This window comes from Ornithorhynchus anatinus, chromosome 4, assembly GCF_004115215.2.
Source record: "Ornithorhynchus anatinus isolate Pmale09 chromosome 4, mOrnAna1.pri.v4, whole genome shotgun sequence".
Classification (NCBI taxonomy): Eukaryota; Metazoa; Chordata; class Mammalia; order Monotremata; family Ornithorhynchidae; genus Ornithorhynchus; species Ornithorhynchus anatinus.
Window position 1 is genome coordinate 7,048,403 of NC_041731.1, and position 25,821 is coordinate 7,074,223.

The 25,821-nt window shown below is 42.7% G+C and overlaps 1 protein-coding gene across 2 annotated transcripts; it reads right to left on the reverse strand.

Moving 5' to 3' along the window:
- Nucleotides 1–24,827, reverse strand: TOP1MT (DNA topoisomerase I mitochondrial). 2 transcript variants are annotated; one of them, XM_007659335.4, is made up of 14 exons: nucleotides 24,408–24,827; nucleotides 18,094–18,209; nucleotides 17,180–17,301; nucleotides 15,459–15,581; nucleotides 13,163–13,350; nucleotides 12,246–12,390; nucleotides 11,048–11,191; nucleotides 10,630–10,815; nucleotides 8,571–8,639; nucleotides 6,459–6,573; nucleotides 4,691–4,818; nucleotides 3,841–3,935; nucleotides 1,731–1,880; nucleotides 1–1,280 (listed from the first exon to the last, which is right to left on the reverse strand). In XM_007659335.4, the coding sequence occupies exons 1-14, from the start codon at nucleotides 24,791–24,793 to the stop codon at nucleotides 1,178–1,180; spliced, it is 2,070 nt and encodes a 689-aa protein (XP_007657525.2). In that variant the 5' UTR covers nucleotides 24,794–24,827; the 3' UTR covers nucleotides 1–1,177. The 2 variants fall into 2 exon arrangements, with proteins under 2 accessions (XP_007657525.2, XP_028919866.1); XM_029064033.2 differs by lacking the exon at nucleotides 24,408–24,827 and adding an exon at nucleotides 19,555–19,846.
- Nucleotides 24,828–25,821: the final 994 nt, after the last annotated feature.

Below are 25,821 nucleotides of genomic sequence, written 5' to 3' on the forward strand. Positions count from 1 at the left end.
TACAGTACACAAAAATACGTTGATTTTATTGAATTGTGATTCAAATGTAAAGAAAACTGAACTTGAAAACAGTACCATTATACCATAGAAAATGCTGCCCCCAAAAGAAAAGGAATGAACTTGACAGCTGCTGAGCCATGCAAAACTTTTTTCTTGGAGTCAGTTAAAATGTATTCTCTTCAACTAACCAACGGAACTTCCTTACAAAAACACTCAAAAAAAGGTGAAAAAAACTTTCACTGGGAGCCAAATAAATGCCAATGCAAAAAGAGCAATTTGATTTCAAGCTAATTTTCACTGTGTCTCTTCTTGGATCTACTGGTTTTGCCTAGGCTCACTGCTGTTTATCCATTTACCTCAATCTAAGTAGCAGCTTAACTAGAATCCCACACCCAAGATAACTGTGTAGCACAATGCTACTTTACAGTGGAAACCCCCTCCTAGAATTGCAAAATTTCCTGAATAGCCTGCTCTAGTCCAACACCCTTTCTCAAAGTTCAGCACTTTTCAGTGAGACTCTGAAAAACTAACATCTCCTTTCCCAGAAATCTTCGAGCTTTGTCTTCCCCAAATCGCAAAGTCATACAATGTGGTTTTTGCTGGAAGATCTTTGCCTAGCCTTCAGCAGCAACTTCTCCATAACTGAATCTTTCTCCTGCCTTTTACTAGGACCCTTTTCCACCCCCATGGAAAATACATCAGCTCTACTTGTGGACATTATGAAAACTTTATCGACGAAAAACAATTTAAAACTCCAAATTTCTCAGTTGCCCTATTTTCTTCAGTGTCAGAAGGCGCATCTCTGTACATCTTCAGTTGTTTGGCTGCATTAAGACCAATTTGTGTTTTCACCTTCAGAATTTCCAAGAATTTCAATTTTACTCTGACAAGGATGAAGGGGAAGAACTGCCAAAGTCTGGGTTGTTCACAATTAAACTTCCTGTCTCCTCTGGGCTGGGAAAAAATTCTGACACTGCAGTTATAGAAATGAGGGAAACCTGTGCCACCTTTCAGACCTATATATAAATATTTAATCAAAACCTGACTATATTCCTTGTCTCACACACAGAAAAATCCTTTATCAATATTTTTAAATTCTACGTGAAAGAGGTAAAAATATCAAAAAATAACCTTCCAAAATATACAGAAAAACATCTGTTTGTTGGTAGATACGTGCTTAGAACTCGAAATCTTCATCCGCCATGTCAATTGCCCAGGCAAACTTCTCTCTCTGAGTCTTATTATAAATCTTCTCAATGGGCACCCCGAACTTCTTACACCTGTGAACAGGTTAAACGAATAGCTATTTCACAAAGCATGAGGTTGCTTAGCGTGGCCAAACTGATGAGCCACTAAATTAATTAGTGCTTTCTTATAGAGACACTGAACACGCCCAACTTGAAACATTTCTACTCCAGTCAACTTCCATTCCTTCAAACTCCTCTCAGAGTCCCACCTCCCACCCCCCGAAACATACTTCAGCCAGTTAGTTCCCCTCAGAGCAGTATGTCATTTTCCCCTTTAAGACAAACTGCCTTTTGCTTGGACATTGTTCTTTTTTTTTTTTTTAACATATACGGAGCGCATTAAATCATTAATACGATGTCACCTCACTCCCTCGCCCTGCCCCGCATCCAAAATACATATAACCGAGCAAGATTTCCCTAATGAAAGAGTTCTCAGCTAAGGATCTTCCCCATTCATTTCTCACTAATGGCTCAGTAACATACCATGCTACGCTAATCCTGGGATCAAGGTAGTTGAGTTTGGACGTGCCCAGTGCAATCTGTTTGTTCTCCTCTTTATCTGTAGCTTGTACACTCAGCTTCATCAGCTGTTCTTCTATTTTCTGGAGAAGCTTCTTTTTCTTCTCCAGGTTACTGGTGGAAAAAATCACAGAAAAGCCCAACTGTCAGCTACAATGCATTCTTTCTAGCATAGAAAACGATGCAGAGAGTAGCCTAGTCCTCAGCAGTCTTGGAAAGAAGAGAGGTGTAGGGGGAAATTGGTGCCTGACATCAGAGCTGGGCCTGTCTCAAAATAATAGGTGGGCCCTCTTTAAGGAGGGAAAAGAAATCTCAGTCTCCCATCTCTACAGTGGACTTTCCTGGGATCTATCCATCTCCCTTGGATTTAATACATTAGAAAAACTGAAGTTCTTTGAGAAAATAAAAGGAATTTGAGAGAAGGAGAGGAATTTCAGGAAGATTTCATTTGTCAAGACGGATGAACTCTATTTCACCAGGGGCCGGAATGATATGCTCCTGGCTAGAGGGTAACGATCCGAAAATGAACCGACAGGTACAAGTTTTAACTGACTAAATACAGTAAGATCCTCATTTGGACCATAGCACCATTAGGCATGGTTGGCCAGGTCTTCTAAGCACTGCAAGGTCAGGGATCAGGTCTTTTTGTTGCTGTTGTTAATGGTATTTGTTAAGCGCTTACTATGTGACAAGCACTTGTACTAAGCGCTGGGGAAGATATCAGTCAACCGTATTTACTGAGTGTTTACTGTGTGCAGAGCACTGTACTAAGCGCTTGGGAGATAACAATATAACAGAGTTGGGAGACATGTTCCCTGTCCACAAGAAGTTTACACTAAAGCCGTGTGACTTTGGGCAAATCACTTCACTTCTCTGTGCCTCAGTTACCTCATCTGTAAAATGGGGATTACGACTGTGAGCCCCACGTGGGACAACCTGATTACTTTGTATCTCCCCCAGGGCTTAGAACAGTGTTTGGCACATAGTAAGTGCTTAACAAGTGCCACCATCATCATCATTACAAGATAAACAGGTTGGCTCACAGTCTTAGCGTCCGTTTTACAGAGGAGGTAACTGAGGCAGAGAGAAATGACTTGCCCAAGGTCCCACAGCAGACAAGTGGTGAAGGCAGGATTAGAACCCAGGTCATCTGACTCCAGGCTATGCTCTTTCCACTAGTATTCCCCACGCTCTGGCCCTTAGACTCCCCCCAACTCCCGGGGGGCTAAGGGGAAAACCACAGTTTGCTTTGCTCCACCCTGAGGAGAGGCAGAAAGGGACCAGAGGGGCAGCTAAGCGCTCAATAAATACGACTGAATGAACGAATGTTGGCTCTTCCTCTTGTGTCCTGCTGGCCTTTCCCATTGTGACTGGGCAACGTGGTAACTGCAGCAAGATGGAGACTGCCTGGCCCTGTTAAGGTGAGCGCTAACACTGCCGTGACCCCTGTGGAACCCCAGCCTGCCTGCACAGACAGGCAGGAGAAACTAGTGGATGGCTCATTCTCGAGATAATAATAATAAGAATGATAATGTTGGTATTTGTTAAGCGCTTACTATGTACCAAGCACTGTTCTAAGCGCTGGGGGAGATACAGGGTAATCGGGTTGTCCCATGTGAGGCTCACAGTTAATCCCCATTTTACAGATGAGGGAACTGAGGCACAGAGAAGTGAAGTGACTTGCCCACAGTCACACAGCTGACAAGTGGCAGAGTCGGGAGTCGAACTCACGACCTCTGACTCCGAAGCCCAGGCTCTTTTCCACTGAGCTACGCTGCTTCCCGATGGCGGGGAGGGGAGGGCAGATGCCAAAGGGTCCTGCCCTGGAGCCTGGTGATGACAGCAAAGGCAGCGTAGTGAAGGAGGAGAAAGAGGAAGAGGCAAGAAAGGTGAGTACCCATCTCCTTCCTCCTTCCCCATCCCTCTCCCCACCCCTCAATACTCTCCCCCAGTGCTCCCCACCCACCTGAAATGGAAAACCGGCCTTCTGCTTTACACGCACAAGGCACTCGTCAAAAGCTGCTGCTACTGAGGAATGCCCACGGTGCCAACGTCTTGTCCAGCAGCCGCTCACCTTTTAGACTTGATATCCTTCTTGGCTTTGTGGTCAGCTTTTGCTCTTTTGAGCTCAGTTACTGCTTCGTCCAGCTGCTCCTTCTTAGCGTCAATCTTCAAAAGCAAAGATATCCATCAGGACCCTCCTCCCTTCTAAGAAAGCCCTCAAGGTTATTTGACGAAGGGATCTACTTAATGATGACTAAGAATTCCACGGAGTCGGGTAATCTCAGTCAAATATAGCCTCCTAACCCCTGGGTTCCTGACTCTTCTCCACCCTGAAACTCATCGGGCTATTCCTCTGCTGGCACTGCTTGTGGGAAAGTGACTCTGCACCACTCCTATACCACAAACATTACTCAAAGTGGCCTCTCTGGTTTGGGAGCCTGTTGTAGCGCTTAACAGGTTCCATAATTTATATGGATATAGATAATCTTCCTAAGGTTCGGGGATGGAGAAAATGGTATCCTAAAAGGGAAGAAATGGCACACCTGGATCAAGGAAAGAGGCTAATGCCACTTCAGACATCTTCTAGGCGCAATGGGCTCTGGGCCACACCTTAACCAGAGGGGTGGTGTACTCTGAGAACGGGGCCCTGCTTCTGGAGCAGCTGGGAGAATACACCAGAAGAGATTTGGAAGACACGCACCCTGCCCACAACGAGCTTAGAGACTACAAGATAATGTCCCAGGGAATCAGGGTAGCTGGAGGGGAGTTGCTACTAAGTACGGGGAGGCAAGTTTCACACACGTTAGAGGCAACTCTACTCTGTCCCGGACAGGACAGGACAGCACGTAGTCACGTCGATGTGCCGTTGCACTAAGCCAAACTCCGCCCACCACAGCTGCTCTTCCCCTTTATGGCCTTACCTTCGCCTGCAGATTCTGCATAGACTTCTCAAAGGTCTTTGGAGTAGCCCGCTGATGGTTGCAGAGAATGGCCACAGCTCGGTTGGCTCTGTTGTACGACAAAATTTTCGCAGCTACATTGTCTTCGGCTGAAAGAACCAGGAACGGGTTCGGGTGTTACCGCCTTGAAAAAGCTCGGAAGGAATGATAATCCTCACATCCTCATCGAATGAGTATTCGCAGGTAAGTCGATAGAGAGGCCCCTTTTCTCAGAGGGGCAAGGCCGGAGGGAGACCATCAGGATCCCTGGCTCTCCCCACCTGGTCCTCTACTGACACAGTAAGAGCCCACCAAGGAAGACTTGGGATGACCTGCTCAAGCTGATCCCTGGGCAGGAAGGATGTTGAACATTTACCAAGTGCCAGTTTCACAGGGGGTGAAAAGAGCTTTGTCCAAATCCTGTAAACCTAGTCCAAGGAAACTGAGCGGTGCTGACATTTTAAAAAAACATTCCTTGATACTGCTGGCTTATGAGAAGCAGCGTGGTGTAGTGGATAGAGCCTGGGCCTGGGAATCAGAAGGTTATGGGTTCTAAACCCAGATCCACCACTTGTCTCCTGGGTGACCCTGGGCAAGTCACTTCACTTCTCTGGGTCTCGGTTACCTCACCTGTAAAATGGGGATTGAGACTGTGAACCCAATTTGCTTGCATCCACCCCAGCGCTTAGTACAGTGCCTGGCACAGAGTAAGTGCTTCACAAATACTATTATTATCATGCTTCCTTAGAGTTCCAAAGGGATGAAGGAGTCTTGGCCTCTTGGCCCGGCCACCTTGGTGGCCGCGGGCCCTATGACTCGGGCAGCTCATCCTACCCTTTGAAATTCATTTCCAGATTATAAATAACCACAACCACCTGACCACTAAAGTTTCATTCACGTTTCAGATATTTTCTTGGCACCAGGAAGTAGAACCCGAAGACCTGAGTTACTGAATCACATACGAAGCATGGAAGGTGAAAAACGCCGTGCCCTGGGGTACTTCGGAAGCTCTGACCGTATGGCTAAGAAAGCCTGTCGATGAACATTACTTGGGCAGAAGAGTCGCTCAGGCATGATACAACTACTTAACTAATGAGTTAATTGATTACTCAGTTCATGAGGCCAAGTCTCCCAACTCCTAAAGTTACTTCCTGGTTGCAAGGCAGGCAGGGGTTTTTTGAACTGTGGCCCATGAGTAAGATCCACCCCACTACCTGTGAATCAGACCCACCTCACAATGGGCTCGGCACCCCACAACCCCTGGTGAGAGGCAAAACTCTTCGGTGAGGATTCAAAAAAGTCCCTGGAACCAGTTGGTTCCCAAGCTAATTTCAGGGAATTTTAAAGGCAGAACTTTCATATTGACAAGTATACACATATTTGGCTGCGCTGTGGGGCATGTTTTCCCTTGCACTTAGTTAGGTTCCCGTCCAGAACCAACCACGATGTGACGGCACGTAAAGATTACCGTAAACCCCTTCCTGGCCCCTATTTGTTTGTCCTGGGACCTCCGGGGGAAACCTTGAACAATTATGACTTGGCACTCCTCGGTGGTGCACGCCTGATGAAGATAGCAGCGTCTGAACCTCCCCGTGATCGGAAAGCGTGAACGCGCTTCTCCGGGTGCCTGGCTTACTATGAGAAAATACTCTTAGGGGCTAAGAAAACTGCCCATGGCAGCCTTAACTTTCATCTCTTCCACTTTAAGAAGTTCCCCTGCTTGGATGGCCACTCCAAAAGAATAAATTACCGTCGGTGAGAGCTTTCAGTTGCTCTTGTAGTGTGATGGAGGCGTTGTAGGTCCGGAACACTTTGGCCGTCAAGCCGTCCATCAGGTCCTGAAGATGTTTGTTCAGGCTGGTCGTCTGCAATAGCAACAATAATAACGGTATTTCTTAAGGGTTTACTATGGGCTAAGCTCCAAGGTTCCCTACCTTGTAAGCTCCTCTAGACTATCGGCTCACTGCAACCAGGGAACGTCTCTGCCGGCTTTACTGTGTAGTTATCTAGTTTCTCAGGTGCTTAGTATGGTGCCTGAACATAGCAGGCCCTCAGTAAATGCCACTGATGATAATAACGAAGGTTATGAAATCAGATACAGTCCCTGTCCCACAGAGAACTCCCAATCTGGCTTATTCCCACTTGACAGTTGAGGAAACAGAAGTCTAGAGAGGTAAAGTAACTTGCCCAAGGTCACAAGGCAGGCGAGGGATAAGAGCTGGGATTTAAACTCAGCCTTCCTGACTCTCAGTCTTATGCTTTTTCCACAAGGTTATGCCGCAATCAGAAAAGAATAGAATGGGCCTGCAAAGTTCCTCTCGTTCTGGAAATGTGAAAAGTCGGCCAAAACCTGGATTCTGGATTCTAAATGGGCCTGTCCTTTGAAGAGGGCAATCTGCTCAGAAAAGCAGCAGAAGCGTGACAGGAGCAGCATGGCCTAGTGGAAAGAGTATGAGCCTGGGAGTCAGAGGACCTGGGTTCCAATCCCTGCTCCATTTATCTGCTGGGTGACCTTCGACAAGTCACTTAACTTCTCTCTGCCTCAGTTACCTCATCTCTAAAATGGGGATTAAGACTGTGAGCCCAATGTGCAAGAGGGACTGTGTTCAACCTGATTATTTTGTGCCTACTCCAGTGCTTACAACAGTGCCTGGCACATAGTAAGCACTTAAATAGCATAATACAGTGTAGGTTAATGGGAATTTCAACCGCACACAAAAAGTGAACTAGCTTTATCTCTTCTCCCAATCCCCTTCTCACCTTCTTTTCATTCGTTACTTCTTTTTCATATGGTGGGGGGAAGGGAAACGGAGATTTTAAAAATCATGGAAAGGGGACTAACAGAAGGAGGAAAGAAGAAGTAAAAATCCCAACAAGGAATTTATAAACGTGTAATTGAGATCCTGCAACTCAGGTGGCAGTCCCCACCCAGGCAGCTTCGGAACTAGGACCCTGAAAAGTTTTGTTTCGTTTGACCTTCTACAGGCTTCAGCTATGCTCTCTATTCCAGGCTGTCTCTGAACTAACCACACAACTAAGTCCTGAAAACTGCACCTTAGGGCATGATGATGACAGAACCAATTTGCTCCTAAGAACAGTATTAGAAATGGGAGATTGGTTCCTAAATTACTGTCAACTACCCAATTTTTTAACCAAAATTACCCCGATCTGTGTACTCCATGAATTTGACAGAATTGCTTAGCTATATTAATGTATTCGTATTGAATCAGAGCAGTTCCAAGACTGGGTAGGTGACTCCTACTTCATCAATTTCTAATTCCAGCTCCTCCACTTGTCTGCTGTGTGACCTTGGGCAAGTCACTTCTCAGTGCCTCAGTTACCTTATCTGTAAATGGGAATTAAGACTGTGAGCCCAAGGTGGGACAGGGACTGTGTTCAACCCAATTATCTTGTGTCTACCCAGTGCTTAAGACAATGCATAGCATATAGTAAGTGCTTAACAAATACCATAAAAACAAAAATGGAAACATCAACCCTCCCTAGATTTCTTTTTATGTAATTTGCCTCCCTCTTTTAGATTCAAAGCAGCGAGAGGGTGAGAACTGTCTACTAATTTCATTGTATTTTTTCCCTAGTGCCTAGTTGAGAGACCCATTTTGAGTAGTAAAAAAAGCTTGCAGCTCAAAATCAAAGTGAGGTCTTAAATGAACATGTAGCCACAGAAGCTACTCAGGAAAGGCATTTTAGTCTAAAGTGCCTAATGTATTTACTGGGGTTTTTTGCTTTCCATTATGATACGATTTTCCCCAAAACAAATTACAAGAGTTCTCACGTTTTCCAAAATCAATTTGGAATTAGAAAAGAAAAAGTCACAAATGCTTTCAGATGCAAGTTTACTTACACTGAGTCGATCAAATAGATCATCCCCTGGATCTTTGTTCTGCATGAATAACCGCAGGTTCTTATACACCTGGAATAAGAACATCAAAAAGAAAGATGGAAAAATTACTCAGTCTTTAAGTAAACAATAGAGTGGGGCGGGGGAAAGAGATGAGGGAAAAGAGTCGAGAGGTTCACAGAAGTTTTCCTGTTTTTTTAAAAACCTCAATTTTAAACGTCGACCCAAATCAAAGTTAACTGCACATTTGAGTGTTTGGCAACCTTGCATTTTAGCAAGCATCTGGAGATGGGGGTGGGGGGGGCGGTTAAACTTTTAAACAAGTCTTGCAAACAGCGTTCAAAAACCACCAGCTGTAATAAGTCAAGCAAATAAGTCTACCTAGTCCATAAAATTGGCACAAAATCTCTCCCTCTCCCTCCCACATTACTAATGCCTTCCTTTATTTCTTCCAGTCCTCCCACATTAACAAACTCAGAGAGCAAACTATCTTCCTGTGGCAAATGCACTCATTTCCTCCCACAGATCCTCATAAAACCTTTCCTGGAAAGAGACAGACAACACTAAACACATTACATATATTACTCTCGCTGTTAATCTCATTTGACCCCTATCAATTTCTTTCAAGCCCTAGGAAGATGGTCCAAGGCATATATCAGCCACATTAGGGACAGGGACCGTGTTTAATTCCTACCTTTACTTACATTTTAATGGTATATATGTGTTTACTATGTGTCAAGAACTGCTCTAAGTGCTGGGGTCGATACAAGTTAATCAGGTACGACACGGTTCCTGTCTCACCTGAGGCTCACAGTCAAGGAGGGAAAACAGGTTTGGAATCCCCATTTTAGAGTTGAGGAAACTGAGGTGCAGAGAAGTTAAGAGATTTGCTCAAGGTCATACCTGGGCATTTTCTCCAAGCGCTTAGTACAGTGCTCTGCATAGAGTAAGTGCTTAATAAATATTACTATTACTTCTTTCAACCAGGTTCTAGGCCAAGAGGGGGAATTTTGCAACTACAAACGGAGCCACTGGAGTTAACCACTAAATATGACATCCTATTCTGGTGATACCACACTCTTCAGGAAGTCTGCCAATCTCTGGAGAGTGACAGAGTCATCCAGGCTAGTAGGAAAGTAACACAGCAGAAGCAGCATGGCCTAGTGGAAAGAGCACAGGCTTGAAGTCGGAAGACCTGGATTCTAATCCCAGTTCTTCCAAATACTTGTTGGTTGACCTTGGTCACATCACTTAACTTCTCTGTGACTCAGTTCTCCTGGGAGCCCCACATGGGACAGGGACTGTGTCCAACCTAATTGACTTGTACCTATCCCAGTGCTTAGAACAGTGTTTGACACATAGTAAGCACTTAAATGCCATAAAAAAGAGCTCTGACAGAGTTAAATGAGGGGCTTCTGTTGGCTCACCTGGGCTCAGCTCTTGGGTTAAGAGAGTATTAAGAATTCTAGGCAGGAAGAAGCAGACCTGATCATCCCACAACAACACGTTGAAAAAGAAGGAATTCTGGAGGACCCAGGGCAGAAGTAGGGTATTAAGCATTTAAGACCAAAGTCTTAAATAAGGAGAAATGATAATGAAAATGACACTTTGTGGGGAGAGGCAGATAGCACTCTAAATATACATTTTATATAAACGTCATCCCATATGCAACTTCCAAGAAAAGTGATGAGTTCCTCAATGCTCAGTCATAAAGTATAGATGATGGAAAGTGAGTAGAAAGTGAGTAAAAAAAATCCATGGGCAGAATTACTGGATCCATTCATCTCACCAAATTTTGGGCCCAAAGTGAGATTCTGCTTTCAAGCAAAATGATATGACACAGCTCTGCTCAGGTGAAAAAGACAGTGCCCAAGTTGAATCCAAAGTGTATGGCGTTCCAGCTTCAGACCGAGCTGCTCCTGAATCTGAGCTCTGGAAAAAATGGACTGTTTGCCCTCGATAGGGGACCAAGGAGCCTCGACACAGGGGTGAGTATGCAGCATGTAGACCCAGCAGGGCTCTACAATACCTCAGAGCCAAGGGTCAGCGAGGAGAGTCTCACCTGTTTCTCCACAGGAACTTTGTTGTAATAGCGAATGGAGTCTTTGCCAAGGAAGTCAAACTCGACAACGTGCTCCTGCCCATCCATTTCTCGGTGCAGCTGGATATGCTCAACGCGCAGTGAACAGCACCCGACGGTGTCGGCTGTTTCTCCTTCTTCTTTTTCGTTACCGGCTCTCAAGGCCAGCTGGTGCGTGGAAAGACCAACGGAAGGTGTAAGGAGCCCAAAGTTTTCCAACCATAAAAAATCACCAACCCTCTGTTTGGCAAAAATAACTATCACCACAGGTCATCAACTTTACGCCTCCTCTCCTCCGGCTGCAGCCATTCTGGGATGTCCAGAGCAACCAGATGTCATCCTTTCACTAACTGACAGCCACAACCTAAGCCAAGAAAGCTATCTCGGAAAAGGCAAGTACCTTATCAATGAAGTAAAGGGCCACTGCTCTTTGTCGTTTCTTCATTTCCTTTGACTTCCAGTCAGCCCGATACTGAGCCCGGATCTTATCCACTACTCCTTTCAGACGCCGGGCCAGTTCGTATTTTTGCCAGTCCTTCTCCCCCTTGATAACAGAATACCAAACAAAAAAAAAAATCCATCAGACTCTGGAAATTCTCTTCCTGAAGAAAACAATCCCAAACTACCCTCATCTATTTCTTCTACATGCATTTTTCAAGAGGTCTTTTTTAAGAACCGGGAAGAATAACCAGAGAGAAATTACAACTAGAATTGATCTTTTGTGTGTGTGCTAAACTCATTCAGAAACTAAATGAACGTATTAGAAGTAAATTTGAAAACTTCAAGCATTTCTGTGCCAGTACTGGTTTGATATTCACAACATCCTGCAGAACATGAAGGGCAGATTAGATGTTTAATGCACTCATTCTCTAGTTACAAAATAACCTGAACTTGAGAGGAATGCTTGTAAACCCATCAAATGGCACTGATTGAGTGTAAAGTACTGTTCTAAGAGGGTGAGCCAGTTCAATGGAAAGAAGAGGCATTTTCCTTGGCCCTCAAGGAGTTTATAGTCTAATAGGGGAGATGAGCAAAAATTATTTACAAATGTGTGAGCTGGAGAAAGAAAAGCCTCTAACAGGAAGAATCCAAATATACAGGATGAACCAGCCATGACCAACATCACAAAGGTTTAAAAGGCAGGCATTCCTCTACAACTAGTGAACTATTTAGTGATGGTATTTATTAAGTGCTTACTATATGTCACACACTAGTGAAATTGGTGTTGCGATATGGACATATTATGAGTGGTGACCCCCTCCCCCAGCTTTTTCTAGGCCCTGCAATCTGACCAGATCAACCAACCAGGACAGTAGGAAGCGGCACAGAAACCTTATCATCCCAACACAATGAGGACAGCAGATCGATCGGAATGGTACATGGATCCAAACCAGTCTGCCAACTGGTTGGAAGAGAAGCTATAGCAGTAGAGGCGAGCCACATGGAGAAACACAGCCTGCCATTTGGCATGCCATTTAGCATACCATAAAGCGGGACAGAGGGGATAAGATGGGATGAATGTTAAGAAGAAAGGGAAAAAAATGTGTTTTCCCTTTAAACCTCCCTCCCCTGACAATCAACCCGCTCTACACTCTTACCTTGAGTTTGGAGCTAGGATTCAACATAATGTACTTGATGGAATTCTGGATATTTTCAGTCCATGATGCCAGCCAGGTGACTGTATTGTCAAAGCGCACTTCCTTCCACTTGTGACCCGATGGTGGCTCAGGAATTTTAGAGTCCCTAGATGAAAAGAGTCACCCACTCCATTTTACTTTCTCCCACTCCAGAGTCATCTTGAACCGCAGCCCAGTGAGTTATTGGACTCGAAAAATATTGCTGCTTTTTCTTTCCACTCTGACTCCCTCAAAGGTCTTTCAATTACTTGTGGAAAAGGGCACAGTAAGTACACTATTGCTTTGTAAACATTACAAAGTTTGCCGAAACGGGGCTGAAGGGATAGTTGCTTGCAAAAAAGACTAATTTCTAGAATGAAGACAGATTATCTTTAGCCCCTCCCTGGTTTAAAGATTTGTTTTCCATCTAAGACTGGCTGGAATAGTAATTCATAAAATACTGAGAGGATGGGCTGAAGATCTCTGAAAATAACCTGCCATGTCAGTCAGGTAGCATCATGGTTTTTTTGTTTGTTTTTTTAGCATGCTAAGCACTATGTTCAAGGACCGTTATAAGCGCTGAAGTACAAGCTAATTAGGTCACAGACAGTTCCTGTCCCACATGGGACTCACAGTTTAAGTAGGAAGGAGAACAGGAATTAAATACCCATTTTAGAGTTGAGGAAAATGAGACACAGAGAAGTTAAATGACTTGCTTAAGGTCGCCCAGCAAGCAAGTGGCAGAGCCGGGATTAGAACCCAGGTCCTTCCCAGACCCATACTGTACTAAGCATTTGGGAGAGTCCCAAAGTGGCAGAAGATACTATCCCTGGCTTCGAGAACCCTCAAGGCCAAAAACTGAACAACACAAGTTAGTTTTTACTGAACCAAATGCATACTTGCTGCAGTTTATGATTACATCTTCTGGCATTATTCTCTTCTTCAACAACCCCATTTTCGGATGGTCCCCACGACCCCGGAATAATCCCGGTGGCTCGGTCTTGAAATTGCCTATTTTCTCTCGGTGGCCATCCAAAATACAATAGCCAAATTCTTCTTGAAGTTTTTCTGCCTCTTCTTTTAGCTTCTAAATTCATAAGAAGCCAAAAACACAAATTAGAAACATCATAAAAGGGCAAGGATAAACTGCCTTACCCTTGCACCTAAACTTTAAAAGAGAGCCTGCAAGAGAGGGGCATTGCGGTAAATGTCCAAAAAGAAGCAAATCTGAATGCAGATATACAATTACCAGTTAATTCAAGGAGAAGCATATCACTACAATACACCTAGCTACGATAATTTGCTTAAGGAATAAAGCTCTTATTTTTAAAAAGTGAAAATCTGCCCTTAAAAAATTAACCGAGTTTGCTTTAATAGTTCCTAGACTGATGGTTTTGCTAGGAAAGGTGCTGTTCCATAAAAAACCTCAACATAACTACTTCTAGATAACCTTTTGAAAGCCCATCATTAAAATCAATGAACAAAACTCCTGTGAAAACCATCTGCAAAGTGGGTGAAACATACAACAAATATCAGACATCCACAATCCTCACGGCTCATTTATTTTTAATTTAAAAATTAATGTGCAAAAAAATTATAAAAGTGCACCATTATGAGATTATTAAAGAAAAACCCTACAAATTTCTCAAAGCTGAATTTTCACTTTTTTTTTTGGAAAAAAGAGTCTGCACGTTCTTCTACATGGAACTGCATGCCGGTAAGATAAGTAAAGCAAAGCCCGGTGAGATTTATTTTACAACTAATAATATTTACTGAGCTCTTACTGGATACAAATCACAGTACAAATTACAGTGCTTGGGAGAGGGGACCAGAAGCAAAAAATCACAGTCCCTATCCTTAGGGCTAAAATCTCATAGAGGATATAAACATTTGTTTTTATTAATAATAATAATAATAATAATAATAATAATAATGATGTTGGTATTTGTTAAGCGCTTACTATGTGCCGAGCACCGTTCTAAGCGCTGGGGTAGACACAGGGGAATCAGGTTGTCCCACGTGGGGCTCACAGTCTTAATCCCCATTTTACAGATGAGGTAACTGAGGCACAGAGAAGTTAAGTGACTTGCCCACAGTCACACAGCGGACAGGTGGCAGAGCCGGGATTCAAACCCATAAACTCTGACTCCCAAGCCCGGGCTCTTTCCACTGAGCCAAGCTGTTGCTGCTTTTTACAAACAAAGGGAACAGAGGGAGGAACAAGGATAAAAGTGAAAGTAACATATTATGTTAGGGTGAAAACACTGAATAATTTAAGTCCCTTGAAATTAATTAAATTTAATAAGAAACACACACACACGTGTATATACAGCGCTTTGGAGTGACTTGGAAGATGGGGAGGGCTGTGGTCTGGCAAATTTGACAGGGGAGATTTCTGGGAAAGTGTAAGCAACGGCATATTTGAGAACAAGGTACAGTTAAAAGATGGGAAAAACAAAGAGAGCAGACTATGGAAGAGATACGCAGAGGAAAATGGGTAGCCAATGGAGGGTTTCGAGGAACAGTGGGGTGATGTGGACCGAGCCGCATTTTAGAAGGCAGAAGCCTTCTAAAGAAGGCTTTAAAAGCAGAAGTGGCTTCTAAGCAGAAGTGTGTAGTTGTACGGGCTGAGGGGGAAAGTGGTTGGAGGCTGGGAGACTACTGAGGAGGCTGAGAAGTATTTAAATTGTGATAAATGAGAACGTGAATCAGGATTCGTGGCTGTTTAGGTGGAGAGGGAAGAAGAGCCCCACAAACTGAGATGGCAGAAGAACCATCAGTTGATTAGCGGTTGAGTGAATGTGAGCACTGAAAAAGATTTGGGAAAGAAGATGTTGCCAAAGTTGTGGGCTTCTTAGAAGGGGAAGATGGTGAGGCAACATATATGGGAAAGTTAGGAGGAACACTGGGATTAGAAAGGAGGATGAGAAGATCAGTTTTAGACACATTAAGTTTGAGGTGCTCAAAGGATAATCGGGATGCTTTTACCCCTTGAAAACTCAGAAGTTTTATTTACGTGCCATTTAAAATCAAAAAAATCCAACTCATGAGTTCAGGTACAGCACTTTAACTCCACAAATTGCCAACCTTGCTTTAATATCCACATATCTCCCAAACAACCTGGCCACTACCACTAACTTATTACCGTTAGCCATCGACATCTACTTTATTAAGAAAATGTAAAAACATCCTTACTTGTTTCTCCTCCTTCGGCAAGGCTTTACGAGCTTCGTTTTTGTCTACAAAATACTTGTGGATCTCTGTGAAGTCACACTCCTCTAGGCATTTTATTGTTTTCTGCTCTTCTGGAGTCATTTCCTGCAGAAAATATCAGAACAGATTCCTAAGAGCATGAATCGTTCCATCCATCAAGTCACTGTATTTACTGAGCACTTACTTTGTGCAGAGCACCAGAGTGAGCAAGCACCAAAAAGTTTAGTGCTCTTAAAACACTAAAACTGGCTCCTAAGGAGAATGTTGATAGTATTTCCTTTACTGGAAAGGAAATAGGACAGACACATATGGTAAATGCATTCTAGCCCAGAGACCAGAGATTTATCTTTTGAAATACTTTGATCGTCACAATCCCTAATAATAATAATGATGATTATGGCACTTATTATTATGTGCTACTATGTTCCAGGCACCAGGGTAGAGATGACATTTACTGAACACCTACTATGCAAGGAATACTATACTAAGTACTTAAGGGGTAGGCACAAAGTTATCAAATCCGACAGTCCTGCCCGAATTGAGGTTCACAATCTAGTGTATCCCCACTTTTACATAAGTAGTCCAGAGAGGTTATGTGACTTGCCCAAGGTCATACAGCAGGCCACTGACAGAGGTGGGCGAGAATCCAAGTCTTCTGACTCTCAGGCTTGCGCTCTATCAACTAGACCAGTAGCCTCTTATCTTCAGTGCCATTAAAATGTAGCTATTAAGTCACTTTCTGAGCAGAGTGCTGAACTGGGCAGAGTATAAATAAAGACATTAGTTAGTTCCCTTCCTTCATCCAAACCAGAGTTGTTCAGCTCCGGCAAGTCTTCCAGCCAGTCCTTACTGTGGGAAAATGTTCGGTGCAGAAGTTATATGGCCTTTTGCTTTATCATGTTCCTAGATTTTGAGCGCTTCATTGCTTTTACTGGCCGAATGATAACACCTTAAGTATTTTAACAAAGGATCTGTAGTGTATTTTGCCTGATGCAACCAAGATAGCCCTCTATTCTTTCTCTCATTTCTTAAATTATTTTATTTCTGTCACCGTACGTTTTCCATCATTTTAGTTATTAAAGGATACCTACTGAGCGATCACCAAATACACTGTCTCCGGGAACGAACTATCCAAAGAGCAGTTTAACAGCAAAACATAATCGAATAGTCAATAAGGGATAGGTTTAAGAGAAAGAGTTGATCCCTCAATCATGACTAAATCGAAGCAAGCAAAACAAAACAAAAAAATATCAGTCTGCTCCCACTACTGAGTGGAAGACCAAGCCGGTAACAGTTAACTTGAAATTATCTGGAATACCAGGGAAGTAACGGAAACCGAACTCTAAACTCGGTTTGGCCAATTGTGTCAACTAGCGCTCAGTACAGTGCTCTGCACACAGTAAGCGCTCAAATAAATACAAATGAATGACTTAGGAGTTTCACTTTCTACCCTTCACTTTGGAGGAGGTGTTAAGGACTTTTGGGGAACAAGCAGGGTGGAGAGTAAGCTCATTGTGGGCAGGGAATGTGTCTGTTTATTGTATTGTACTCTTCCAAGTGCTTAGTGCAGTACTCTGCACTCAATAAACCCTCAATAAATATGATTGATTGAGAGAAGCATAGAGCCTTGATCATTTACAAATCAGGATCCAGATTCTGGACCCAAAATATCCCCACCATTAAGTCTGTTTGCAGCAAAGTACCTTTCTCCAGTCACTGAAGAAATTATTTTGAAAGATATCCTTGGTGGTGTACTCATGGTCCAGCATTTTCCCATAAAAAGTGGCAATCTCTTCAGTTACTAGACTCAATTTCATGGGCTTTCCTGGAAAAATGAAATAATTGACATGGAACATTTTTTTCTAGTCAATTTAGCTCCTACTTCCCAATTTCAAATGTAATACTGTGCACTCTACACACCATGGGCAGCTCAATAAATGTTGTGGATTGTTTAATAGATTTCATTTTCTTGTCACTTCACATACAGGATACCAAACTCCAGGGTTTTATGGGTATTTTTTTAATAAGGCAATCACATATACTAGAATGAAAAGGTTCTTACTCTCTGAGAATATAATTTATTTTAAGAATATTAACGTTACAATTGATTTACATGGCAGAGTAAGCTGAAATATACAAGTGTGGGGGCCCTTAAATATTCACCAATATAAATACAAAGGCAGGCCGAATCTAGCCATAATAGCAGCAGCAGCTGCAACATCCCAGTTTTATGATCCATGTGCCATGATGTAATTCACTTTAATAAAAAAAAGTAATGTGATTTGAAGTATTACAGCCTCTGCCACTGACTCCTCGCATGTAATTTTGAGGTGAAGAACTCTGACAGTTTCTCCACCTGTAAAATAGGAATATTACTTTTCAACTACTCAGGGGGACAGTGAAAGATAAAAACGTTGGTAAAATAATTTAGGTCAAGAGGCTGAATCAGAAAGAAAATTCTAACTGGTGTCTCAACACAAATGCCAATCAAACATAATGGTAATGAGACTTCACTGTTTTGGAAAATAGACAGCCAGTGGAAAAAGAAATGCTTTTCTCAACCTTTTTTTTTTTTTAGCAGAACTAAAGCAAGTTTAAGCTATCCTTATCTACTCACCATTATAATAAAAGTGAACATGATCTGGAAGGGGCTCATATAAAGGTGCAAAATATGGCCCTCTGTGTTCCAGCTGCTTCCATTTCACACCATCTTCCCTCTTCTCCTCTTCCCACCTAAAGAAACACGGTTCTCGTGACATTGCTGAATCTGAAACTGCTGTTGAAGAACTTTACTGTGGAAACTCTTTAGAAGCAGCGTGGCCTAACGGATAGACCACGGGCCTGGAAATCGGAAGGACCTGGGTTCTAAGTTTCAGCTCTACCACTTGACTGTGCTGTGACCTTGGAAAAGTCACTTACCTTCTCTGTGACTCAATTCCCTCATCTTTAAAATGGGGATTGAGACCGTGAGCCCCTGTGAGACTTGGACTCTGTCCTATCTGATTATCTTCTCTCTACCTCAGCGCTTGGTACAGTGCTTGGTACACAGTAAGTGCTGGTGTTTAATGTACCAACAGCATTTAATGCCAATAAAACACCTAGTAAACAGAATTAAAAATATTACTCACATCTCTCTGCAACTGTCCTGAAAGATGCATGAGCCACTGACTTTAGAATCTATTGCTTAGCTGGCCCAATGCACCTAAAAGGCAGTCAATAAATCCTTGATTTCAACCATAATAACAGTAATAATAATAATAATACTAATTGTAGTATGCACTTTGATCTGTACTCTTTGAGCACTTGCTGTTCACCCCACCGTCAGCCCCACAGCACTTGCATACTTATCAAGAGTTTATTTATATTACTGTCTCCCCCTCCGGAATGTAAGCTCCTTTGGGGAAGGAAACTGGTCTACCAACTCTGTTATACTATACTCTTCCAAGTCCCAATCATATACCATTGATTAATATTTAAGGGTTTAATATGCGCCACGCACAGTACGAAGCATTGGGGTAGATACAAGATAATCAGTTTGGACACAGTCCCTTGTCCCTCATGGGGCTCACAGGTTAGGGGCAGGAAAAACATTTTACAGATGAGGAAACTGAGGCAACTGAAGCTGAGTAACGTGCCCAAAGTCACACATGAGGCAACTGAAGTTGAGTAACTTGCCCAAAGTCACACAGGAGGTAAATGGTGGAACCAGGATTAGAACCCAGAACTTCTAATTACCAGGTTCCTCTGTTTGTACTTTCAACTAGGCCACGCCGCTTTCCACGTCAAGAGGTTATTAAAGAAGCTATCACACGTTCACATAGTTCTAAGAATTCCATCTACGGCCATGAAATAATCATTTGTATTAGAGAAGGGTAGTGTAATAAATGACCAGACGGACCTGGCAGCTCCAGTTCAGCAGAAGCTGATGGGACTCTGTAGCATCGGCCGCCACAGTCTCCAGGGATCCCCACAGGAAACTTGCAGCCCACTCAAGCTCAGACCAGAACTTACATTCGGCAAATCCTTTCTCGGAGTTCTGAGAATTGACACTGAAGTGGGGGGGAAAAAATAACCTTACCTGACTTTAGTTGATTTTGTTTTGTTCTGTAAGGCCCAGACCTGTGAACATGTGGTTACTTGGATGTTCATAAACCAAGGGCTAGTGTTAGAGCGAAATTTAACTTTTTTAAACCATAGCACCAACATGTTTAAACTTCCAAGAGAGTATCTCTGGAAACCATGATCAGGAACTCCAAAGGTTGAAAAAGGCTAGTAGACAAAAGAGAAGTCAGCATGTACAAGTGACGTGAGCTATGGATTCTTGGATTCTGCCCCCGGAAACGACTCTCTTCAGCGAGACGTTGGTCAAAGTGACTTCAATTCCCATCATGACCATGTTCTGTGGTATTCTGGGAAACGTAGTCCTAAACATGAGCTCGCTGTGTGCTGTGTTTAATCAACATATGCACTGCTTTATCCCCTACGGTATTAAGAATTCACCTCAGATAAAGCCAGCAACAGTTAATACTGTCTTTCCTGCTGCTACCTAACCTCATAAATAGTCCCAGAATGGGCCATTCACAAAGAGCTGCACTTAATTACAATAATTGTTGATAAGGAGACGGGGATTCCCTTCATCTCAGGGCTATTTATGGAAGCTTAAGGAAGTATGCAGTCAGCTGAGACAAAATTCCCCATATCTGGGGCAGTTATTTATCAGACAGCTGATTAGGGGATGGGGAAGCCGGAGTGTATAATGCACGAAAAAGCGTTACCAGTTCCAAATACATCAGGCTGCAGGGCAATTTAAAACACACAATCGATGCATCGTCTCTATTAAATCTGCAGGGAATTCAGTTAAATTTATAGGGGACTTGACTATGCACACCACACACACAAAGCATAAACTATACGTAAGATGCTAATAAGATTTGCAGAGTTTAGAAAATGCAGGTCACAGTGAGCCTATTTCACAAGCTTTACAAATATGAACAAATTATAATAAGGTGAGTCAATGACAGAGCTGATAAAGGTCTTGTCTAGTCATCAAAAATCACATCTGGCTGCAAATTGCGATCTATTTCTACCTCCTGGAATCTCCATTATTGTGTAATCGGGCATGTATTCTTAATTTATGGTGACATCTAGCGGCTTTTACAACACTAACAAATTGTGAGAACTCGAAATACTAAACAAGAAAAATATACCGTGCACTTTAGTCACGTGCACTAGCGAAAGAGAGAAGAAAAACCGTGACTAACCCACCCATAGTTCCACAAATACATACACCTACCTCACACCCTCTCACTCTTTCAGATATCCGATCAATGGCATTTACCGAGAGCTTACTATGCCGACAAGAAGTTCACCGTCCGGAGAGGTGTTCATATAAATAAATTACAGGTATGGACAGAAGTGCTGTTGGGCTGATGGTGTATGAATATCACTATCAAGTATGTTTTCAACATAATAATGTTGGTATTTGTTAAGCGCTTACTATGTGCAGAGCACTGTTCTAAGCGCTGGGGTAGATACAGGGTAATCAAGTTGTCCCACGTGAGGCTCAGAGGTAATCCCCATTTTACAGATGAGGGAACCGAGGCACAGAGAAGTGAAGTGACTTGCCCACAGTCACACAGCTGACAAGTGGCAGAGCCGGGAGTCGAACCCATGACCTCTGACTCCGAAGCCCAGGCTCTTTCCACTGAGCCACGCTGCTTCCTACATGTACAAGGGTGATGCAGAAGGGAACGGGAATAAGGGGGAGTGTGGGCTTCGTCTTAAATGACTTCTTGAAGGAGATGGGATTTTAATAAGGCTTTGAGGGTGGGGAAAGTGATGGTCTGGTGGATATGAAGAGGGAAGGGAGCTCCAGGCCAGGGGTGGGGTTGGGGCGAGGGGTCGGAGGTGGGAAAGATGGGATGGAGGTTCGGTGAGAAGGTTGGCATTAGAGGAGCGAAGCGTGCAGGCTGGCTCATACTATCCCACGTCTAGTCTCAATTTAGTCTCAGATTGACCTACTATCCCATGTCTGGTCTCAATCTAGTCCTAGATTGACCCGATTGATGGTTTGGGGAAACTCCTCTCTGCCAACCTCTCTGAAAAGCCTAGTGGATAGAACAGGGGCCTGGGAGTCAGAAGGACGTGGGTTCTAATCCTGGCTCGGCTGCTTGTCTGCTCTGTGACCTTGGGCAACTCACTTCACTTCTCTGTGCCTCAATTCTGTCTGTAAAATGGGGATATAAGAATGTGAGCCCCATGTGGGACTGTGTTCAACCTAATTATCTTTTATCTTCATCAGTGATTAGTCGAGTGCTTGGCACATGCTAAGTGCTTAGCAAATATTGCTTTAATAATAATAATGATGGTATTTGTTAAGCGATTACTATGTGCCAAGCACTGTTCTAAGGGCTGGGGTAGATACAAGGTAATCAGGTTGTTCCACATGGGGCTCACAGTCTTAATCCCCATTTTATAGATGAGGGAACTGAGGCACAGAGAAGTGAAGTGACTTGCCCAAGGTGATACAGCAGACAAGTGGCAGAGCCGGGATTAGAACCCACGTCCTCTGACTCCCAAGCCCATGCTTTTTCCACTACGCCATAACAAACACAGAACCAAACAACAAAAATAACCCCTCTGCCTTGGGGTTAATCAACTTTAATGGTCTGTTCCAAGGAAGTTTTATTTATTGAGGGCTTAGTGTAGGTGCAGAGCACTGTACTAAGCGCTTGGGAGAGTACAAGATAACAGAGTTGGTAGACATGCGCTCTGCCCACAACAACCTAACAGTCTAGAGAAGGAAGTATTTTTCTATCAGTTCAGCCTGACTTCCAGGTTCTCTTTCTTCCCCCTACCATGCTCTTTTCTGATCCTGGAGTAGGAGTCATTGCCTTATAATCCCTTCCTTTCCTGTGTTCTTTTTTTTAAAAAAATTGTATCTGTTAAGCACTTACTATGTGTCAAGCACTCTTCTAAGCACTGGGGTAGATATAAATTAATCAGATTGGACGCAGTCCCTTTCCCACATGGGGCTCACAGTCTTAGTAGGAGAGAGAACAGGTTTTGAGCCCCCATTTTGCAGTTGAGGAAACTGAGGCCTAGAGAAGTGAAGTGACTTGCCCAAGGTCACACAGCAGGCAAGTGGCAGAACTGGGATTAGAACCCAAGTCCCCTGACTCTCTCAAACAGAAAAGCAGAAACAGAGTGGCAGAAAGCACAGGTTTAGGAATCAGAGGACCAGGCTTCTAATCCCCAACTCTGTCACTTGTCTGCTGTGTGCACACCTTCTCTGTGCCTCAGTTTCCTCATGTGTAAGATGAGGATTCTCCTGCTCTCCTTCCCACTTACACTGTGAGCTCTGTTTGAGAGAGGGATTTGGTCCGGGTCTGGTTATCTTCTATCTGCGTTTAGTAGAGTGCTTGGCACATTGTGTTTAACAAATAAAGTAATAATAATAATAATGATATTAGTTATCATTACTAATTCTTACTCTCCCCCTCTTAAAATTCCTACCACCTTCACTCCCAAGCTCAAAATGAAAAGTCAGACCACTGGAAGGATGTAAATCCACTGGCTAAAACAAGCCAGAACATTCCTGTCCCTCAACAATTGTCTGCATTGAATTTAACATTCTGCATTTTAAAAATACTTTACTCTTACAGAATTTTCTCTATTTCTCTTCCAAATTTTTCCTTGTCTTATAAATTTTCCCAAGACAGGTCACACACTGTAAAAGACACAGTTATTATTGCCACGCCTGAAAATGAGAATTCCACTGGCCACGTATAAAGGTATAATATTTTAATAGATGCATTGTCATTTAAATTAAGAATAAACCTATAGAGAAGAGATAAAAACTAGGCAGAAAATGTCTGCTGTGCCCATCACGAGTAAAGCCTTCTTTTTCTTTCACTTCTGGCATATCTGTAAAGTCAGATGTACCAAGGTACTTGTCTTTGTACTGCTGTTACATGGAAAGTACCATGAAAACCATTTCAAGGAATTTCAGAGGCAACATCCGTACAATCTTGCCAACACTCAAAATGAGCCAAGTGGTTTTAAAATGATCAATTTTATGCAGTTCACCATTGTCTACCTATACCAGAGCAAAAATCAGAGTGGAATCGTACCACAAAATGGGGCATTAAATCCTGGATATAAACAGGAAAATTCTTCTAAACTGGATTATAGAACAAACTTTTTCCAGATTAATACGTTTTCCAGAAAAACATTACTTCCAAAGCAGCTGGAGGACTTTCAGATCGTCACAGAATCTTAGAAAAGACTGTGAATCTGAATTCTTCAGCTCTGTACAGGCATCTCCATGGGTAGAGGAAAAAAAACATGGCTTTCTACAACGGAAGAATTTCTAGAGGAAGGAACGATCATTAAAAAAAAACACACACTCCACCACCCTTACAGCACCGAAGTCCAACTGACTGAAGAGTGGCACACTCATGTTATTTTAATAAACTAACAAAACTGACGGACCATGGAAACCATTAACAAACTTGCAATGAGTTCACACCCAGTTCTCACAAAACCCTGACAAAGGAAAATTCACACTGTAGTTCTTGTCTATTCCAAAGCCATGTTCCTTATTGCTTGTTAGACCATACAGGATTGTGTTTTCAAACCAACATTCCCTGATCCCCTACCGACATTCTAGCTAAAACATGCAGTTGGAGCAGCCGGGATAGTAGCCAAAAGATGCAGTTAGAACAGCAGGTATGGTAGAACTGAGAGATTACTTTGGGTTTACAAGACATTTCCCTTTGAAAGCCCCAGCAACAGGATCATCCAGATTAAATCCAGATTTTAACTGTGTCCTCTATTTTTAAGTACAAAAATACAGTTAATGGGGAAATTTGCCAACATGAGTGGTGGAAGCAAGAATACCAAAGCTGTACCCACTGTAGCAAGACTTACCATTTCCATTTGCTTGCTCCTTCATCCTCTTTTTGGTCTTTGTCACTTCTCTCAGATTTCTCTTCATTTTTACTTTTCCCTTTTCTGGAACTTTTTCTACTGGCCAATTTATCTTTCTTTTTAAGTTTATGCTTCATTCCATCTTTATTCACTGGGCACTCATTTTTATCCTCAGTTCCTTTCTCTGGTTTCTTTTCTTTTGATGTTTTCTTTTTTGGTTTTCTCTTTTTCTCAGGGTCTTCTTTATCGACATGTTCTTTCTTAACTTCACGCTCTTCTTCCACCTTTTTGCATTTGCCCTGCTCACTGTCAAGTTTTTCACTATTCTCCTTCTCCCTATTTTCCTCCTCTTCCACATCTTCACTTTCCTTTTTTGCTTTCTTCATCTGGGGCTCATCTTTCTCTCTGTCCCTGTCTTTTTTCCTTTTCTTCTTTTCTTTTTTGGATCCAACTTTCTCTTCTTTATTTTTTTCTGTCTTATCTTTCTTTTCCTGCCACTTCCCCATCTCCTCTGCCTTCATGACGTTATCGCAGTTTTCATTTTCTTTCTCTACTTTAATTTGCTCAATCCCCCTTTCTTTTTTTTCTGTATTTTCTTTACTTTGAATCCCTTTCCCTTCAGATGACTTCTGCACTTCCACATTTTCCACCTCACTTTCTGATAGTTTTTTTCTTTTAGCTTCTACTGACTCATCTTCTGTTTTGTATTTCTTTTTTTCACTCTCTACTTCTTTCTTTCCATCACTTCTGTCTTGAGTATCTTCTTTCTTTCTGCCTATACATTCGCTTTCCATTCTAACTTCATTCCCTCTCTTCTTGGATTTCTTTGGGTTCTTTTTCGAATTGTTGGTCTCCTTTTCAACTTTTCCCTTTAACACATCTTTTTGGGTCCCCATCTCTCCCAAGTTAATGTACAATTTTCTTAGCTTTTCATTAATTTTCTTGTGGCCACTACTAATTCTATCTTCCAGTCCTAATGTCTTTCTACTAACTTTTTTGGTTTTGCGTTTTTTGAAAACTGTATCCTTCTCTCTCTCTCTCTCTGAGATCTCAGCTCGATTTTCTCCCTGTTCAGTTTTGCTTTTCACCAAATTTACCTGGCTCCTTTCTGTTTGCTTATTTTCTTCACCAAAGATGCCTAAATTCAGAGAATTCATGAGATCCATTTTATTTTTTCCATTTGCATCAGCTTCATTTAGCACATCAGCTTCATTTTCTACATGCATCTCACTTTTGAAGCTTTGCTTATTTCCACTCGTAGCTCTCTCCACTTCGTTTTCATTAACTTCTTGTTTTGTAATCTTATTCAAAAGAGAAAAAGAAGACACCGATGAGGAAGGAAACACAGATGCCCCAAGAGGCATTCGACTATCCTGAGCCCCTTTACACCTTTGTTGCCAATAGCAGCATGCTA